General features: G+C 41.0%; 1 protein-coding gene across 1 annotated transcript in view; it reads left to right on the top strand.

The window, feature by feature from the left end:
- Positions 1 to 5,783, top strand: part of TMEM236 (transmembrane protein 236) — a 46,044-nt gene that overhangs the window by 24,050 nt on the left and 16,211 nt on the right. The window contains exon 3 of the mRNA XM_011963886.1: positions 1,264 to 1,405. Coding sequence (XP_011819276.1) covers positions 1,264 to 1,405 — 142 coding nt within the window. The remainder of the gene's footprint in view (positions 1 to 1,263; positions 1,406 to 5,783) is intronic.

The raw sequence follows: 5,783 nt of genomic DNA, 5'->3' as shown, positions 1-5,783 counted from the left end.
CTTCCTTCCTTCCTTTCTTTCTTTCTTTCTTTCTTTCTTTCTTTTTTTTTTTTCAGATGGAGTCTCACTCTGTTACCCAGGCTAGAGTACAATGGTGCGATCTCGGCTCACTGCAACCTCCGCCTCCTGGGTTCAAGTGATTCTCCTGCCTCTGTGTCCTGAGTAGCTGGGACTACTGGCATGTGCTACCATGCCTGGCTAATTTTTTTTGTATTTTTAGTAGAGACGGGGTTTCACCAAATTGGCCAGGCTGTTCTCGAACTCCTGACCTCAGGTAATCCACCCGCCTCGTCTCCCAGAAGTGTCGGGATTACAGGTGTGAGCCACAGCACCCAGCCTACACTGTTTATTTCTTTCTCTGGCCCATTACCCTGGCTAAGACCTCCAGGACAATGTTGAGCAGAAATGGCTATGGTGGCATCTTTGTCTTATTCCTGATTTCAGAGGGAAAACTTTCAGTATTTCATCATTAATACAATGCTTTCCATAGTTTTTTGTTATTGTGGTTTGTTTTTCTTTCTGTTTTTTGGTGGAGCAGGGTCTTGCTCTGTCACCCAAGCTAGAGTGCAGTGCCACAATCACGGCTCACTGCAGCCTCAACCTCCTGGGCTCAAGTGATCCTCCCACCTTAGCCTCTCCAGTAGCTCAAACCAAAGGTGTGTGCCACCACACCCAGCTAATTTTTAAATTTTTCATACACATGGGCCTTATTGCTCAGGTTGGTCTTGAGCTCCTGGGCTCAAGCAATCCTCCCACCTTGGCCTCCCAAAGTGCTGGGATTATAGGTGTGAGCCACCACACCTGGCCTTGCCATAGCTTTTTGTAAACACTTTAAGCAGGCGAAGGAAGTATCCCAAAGTCTAGCCAGAATTATCTGAGTTCTGTCTTCTTGGAAGATTCTAAATGTTAGTATTTGTTCCCTTAGCTCTTTAAGACTGGATTCTTAGAAACTCTGCTCAGCAGTATAGTTGGAAGGAGTTACCCCTTCAATATTACAGGGAGCCCACTACTCTATTTTTACATGCATTTACCAAGGTCTGTCTTTAGCTGAAAATAGGTTTCCATTGATATGAATCTTTATGATAGCTTTAGAAATGGTTCAATGCCTTGTGGAGTTTAAAACCTGACAAGTTAAAAACCAACCTTCTAGTTTTTTAGTAAATATAATTATAATTAATTTAGTGCTGCATTCAGACTATTGAAAGCATTTTGAGCAAAGAAAGCACAATAATTTAATGCTTCTGAATGGTTTTCTCTAAACAGGTTCAGAAGAGCATTAATGGGTCCGCTGATGTCTTACCTGATATGTTACCTGACCTACCCGTGTCTCTGGTTCTGTTATCCCTGATCTTGGTTGATATTATTGAAAAACTCAGGATATATCCTCTTAGAGGGAGTCAAAAGAGTAAGTGTTCTTTTAAATATGAATATTTTTTAAAGTTTGATATGTCTTTCACCTTTCTGCCCCTCTGTTATGTGACAACATGTTTAAGGATACCTTTTCTTAGGGCTAACATTACTGATAGAAGACTGTAAACGAAGATATCTAAACATAATTGTTTTTAAACCTACCTTGATAGCTAGATAGCTGCTTTTGTTTCCTATCTGCATTTTGATAGTACTGATAAATTAAAAATTTTCAAATAGTTAATACCAAAAACCTTAATGTTTATTCCAGCAAGAAATTATCCAAGTAAATTATTTAGATGCATATTTTTCTAGGAAGTCTCTTAAACCATATGTTCAAATGAATTAATAAAAAGCTTAGTTTGGAGACTTTTACTACAGGAATTAATATGACTATGGTAGTTGTGTCCTAGATAATTATGTTTTTTTTTTTTTTTTAATTATACTTCAAGTTCTAGGGTACATGTGCACAACGTGCAGGTTTGTTACATATGTATATATGTACCATGTTGGTGTGCTGCACCCATTAACTCGTCATTTACATTAGGTATATCTCCTAATGCTGTCCCTCCCCCCTCCCCAATTATGTGTTTTTAATTGTAAATTATAAAAATACCAAAGATCGCACTAATAAAACCAAGCTATGGCTGGGTGTGGTGGCTCACGCCTGTAATCCCAGCACTTTGGGAGGCCAGGATGGGAAGATGGCATGAGCTCAGGAGTTTGAGACCAGCCTGAGCAACATAGCAAGATGCCATCCCTATAAAAAAAATAAAATTTAAAGAAAACCCAACAAGATATGCCACATCTACTCCAAAGTGATGAGTTGAAACTAAATACAGATTGGCCCTTACAAAAAGGTATTTTGTTAATGGAATATTTTATTTATTTAGTCATAAATTACTCCAACTTTCATTAAATTTCATGCGGTAATATCTGTGTTTAATTGGCAATATTTGTATGCTAGTTACCTTGTGGCTAAGATTTTGTCATGTTGTGCATTTGAAATGGGTAAGGTTTGTCAGTTGTTTTCTGATGGGGTGAATGGAGTCAACTGAGTAAGGCTCAGGAGACAGCTTCAGAGTGACGGGGTCACCACTGGAGCCCGTCAGTCATTTATCAGTCAGATACCAGTACCTTCCAGTCACTCTTGCTGCTCAGGCGGAAAGCAAAACTGAGGTGAAGGCCACTAGGAAATTGCAGAATCTGAGCCTGTCACTTTCTACTTCATCCTTGGGAGGGAGATGACGGTCTGTTATGTCTAACATAACACAGGTGACATGTAGGTTGATAAGATGGCAGTTGGGGCCATCTGGTGAGCGGAAAGCCCACCCAAGTCACATCTGCCCTCCAGAGTCAGGATTATTTGTCTTAAACTCAGGAGAGTTGGGAATCTCCAAATCCTTTGCTACATCTCTAGATTCCTTAAAAATTCAAATCTATTTTTAAATTTGATTTTTTTTTTTTATTTGAGCTGAAGTCTCACTGTGTTGCCTAGGCTGATCTAGAGTTCTTGAGCTCAGGAGATCCTCCTGCATCAGCCTCCTGAGTAGCTGGGATTCTAGGTGTGCACACCTGCAACCAGCTTTAAATTGGATGGTTTCTGATGACTCTGTATTTTCTATATTAATATAAATTTCCTGTGCAAGTTTAAAGGTCTTTTTAAAAAAAGAAAGACACATGTATCTTTTCGGGAATAAGTTATGACATTTTATTTTTGTTAGTGATGAATTTGTTATTTTTATTTTTATTTTTTTTGAGATGGAGTCTTGCTCTGGAATGCAGTGGCATGACCTCTGCTCACTGCAACCTCTGCTTCTTGGGTTTAAGCAATTCTCCTGCCTCAGCCTCCTGAGTACCTGGGATTGCAGGCATGCACCACCATGTGTGGCTAATTTTTGTATTTTTAGTGGAGGCGGGGTTTCATCATGTTGGCCAGGCTGGTCTTGAACTCCTGACCTCAGGTGATCCACCCACCTTGGCCTCCCAAAGTGCTGGGATTACAGGTGTGAACCACCGTGGCTAACCATTAGTTGGATTTTTAAAGGGGAATTTTCCTTGTATCCGTAACTTCAACAATGACACTGAGAACTGAAATAAGACAAAAAAGAAGTAGATCTGGGGGAGAAGACTCTAGAACATTTTGTACAACTGCTTCTCACTTGAAGAGCCTTCTTCTTGAGCTGTTCTCCATCCAAATTTAGGAAGATTAGTGTCTGATTTGATAGTTCAGCCGTTTAATAAATTCACACTTAAAAAAACTAGCAGTTACTTGAAATGCCTTCGTAAATATGAACGATACATACTTTTAATTTTTATGCAAACCTCGAACCCAAATAGTCTCCTACACTAATTTTAACATGAGATTAATGATATAAATTATGTAATTTTTGAATCCATAAGGTTTTATCATTTATTCCTTGAAACATGAATTAATATATAAATACATTAACGTGTAAATCTTAAATACATCATTCTGAACCTAAGCAAGTATACCATAAATATGATTTCACTACAGGTGGTACTTGCAAATTAAAAAAATTGACTAGAGGTGGGGGATGAACAAGATCTAGAATAATTTGACTGCCTTCAGGAATGTGGGAAAAGTGAATATGTTCTTTGCTCTTTCCAGATAGTCTGAAATGCATCCATGTCTGTTAGCTAGTAGCAGTCTGGACTTTACATTAGATGAAACTAACATCATCTACAATGCATGGATTTATGGACACTCTTACAGCATCCTAACCATCTTCATTCCAAGCTACAAAACTTTTATCTTTGTGTAGCTTTTCCTTTTCAAAAATTTTAAATAAAAGTTATTCTGCAGATGAAATATGCTTATGCTTAAAACAGTCTTCACTGGACCAAGGGATCCTTTTTACTAACCTCCTATTACCAGTGGAAATTTCTCAGTATCAAGTAATTATCATGCAGCAGCTTCTAACTGCATCGTTTCATGGAGGTTGCGTCGCGTATGGGAGCATTTTTCTGATGTGTGGATCTCTGCAGCGCGGCAATCTCACAGATGTATATCGTACCTAGGAATGCCAATCCCCAGTCACGTGCACAAATAATAAGAATACAAAGAATAGCCTGTGGAAGAAGAGGACTTCCATCTCCTCTTCTTCACTGTCTTCTTCCTGCTCCCATTTAATTTCACAGATGTATATCGTACCTAGGAATGCCAATCCCCAGTCACATGCACAAATAATAAGAATACAAAGAATAGCCTGTGGAAGAAGAGGACTTCCATCTCCTCTTCTTCACTGTCTTCTTCCTGCTCCCATTTAATTAATTAATTAATTAATTAATTTTTTGAGACGGAGTCTCGCTTTGGTGCCCAGGCTAGAGTGCAGTGGTACAATCTCAGCTCACTGCAGCCTTTGCATCCTGGGCTCAAGTGATCCTCCTGCCTCACCCTCCCAAGTAGTTGGGAATACAGGAGGGCACCACCATGCCTGGCTAATTTTTGTATTTTTAGTAGAGATGGGTTTTCACCCTGTTGGCCAGGCTGGTCTCTAACTCCTGACCTCAAGTGATCTGCTTGCCACAGCTTCCCAAAGCACTAGGTTGACAGGCGTGAGGCACTGTGCCTACCTGCTGCTCCCATTTTACATCAGACACACGGTGGGTCTCCTGTGCCCTTATTTGTTGGTCTAGACCGCTGGCGACACTGCTGCATCTGCTTTACACTCAGTTTCTTACTCTCATGTGCAAACCCCTCGGCGTCTGCTATTTTCTACCACTCCTGCTTGGCTCTGCTCTAAATGCTGTTGGTGCTGCTGTTGCTTGCGTCTGGGATATTGGTGGATGTGCTGCTGGTGCTTTAGATTGACTTCCTTTCTTCTAGTGGGAATATTGGCTTCCTGCCACTGAGTTCTAGTTTTCTAAGGAGGTCTCAAACAGAGCACTAGAATAACTGTTTTTGCTTGGAAACAACAACAGTTTAGCCCTTAGAGTGTATATGTACCAACAGATTGGCTGGGCTTCAGTGATTTCAGATAATGATCATTCTACTCCCCTGCAAACCACCACTTCCCCTCGCACTTATAGACCTTGTGGCTGAATGTGGCAGAGCCAGACTCCTTCTTTGAGGCAGCTTTTCTTCATGGGGGTCTCATAGGTCCTCAAATCAGGCTTAGCTATATTGTCTGAACGGGCGGATCACGAGGTCAGGAGATCGAGACTATCCTGGCTAACATGGTGAAACCTGTCTCTACTAAAAATACAAAAAAAATTAGCCGGGCGAGGTGGCGGGCGCCTGTGGTCCCAGCTACTCGGGAGGCTAAGGCAGGAGAATGGCATGAACCCGGGAGGCAGAGGTTGCAGTAAGCTGAGATCCGGCCACTGCACTCCAGCCTGGGCGACAGAGCAAG

This window comes from Colobus angolensis, unplaced genomic scaffold (assembly GCF_000951035.1).
Source record: "Colobus angolensis palliatus isolate OR3802 unplaced genomic scaffold, Cang.pa_1.0 Scaffold63, whole genome shotgun sequence".
Classification (NCBI taxonomy): Eukaryota; Metazoa; Chordata; class Mammalia; order Primates; family Cercopithecidae; genus Colobus; species Colobus angolensis.
This window is presented reverse-complemented; position numbering and strand designations above follow the sequence as displayed.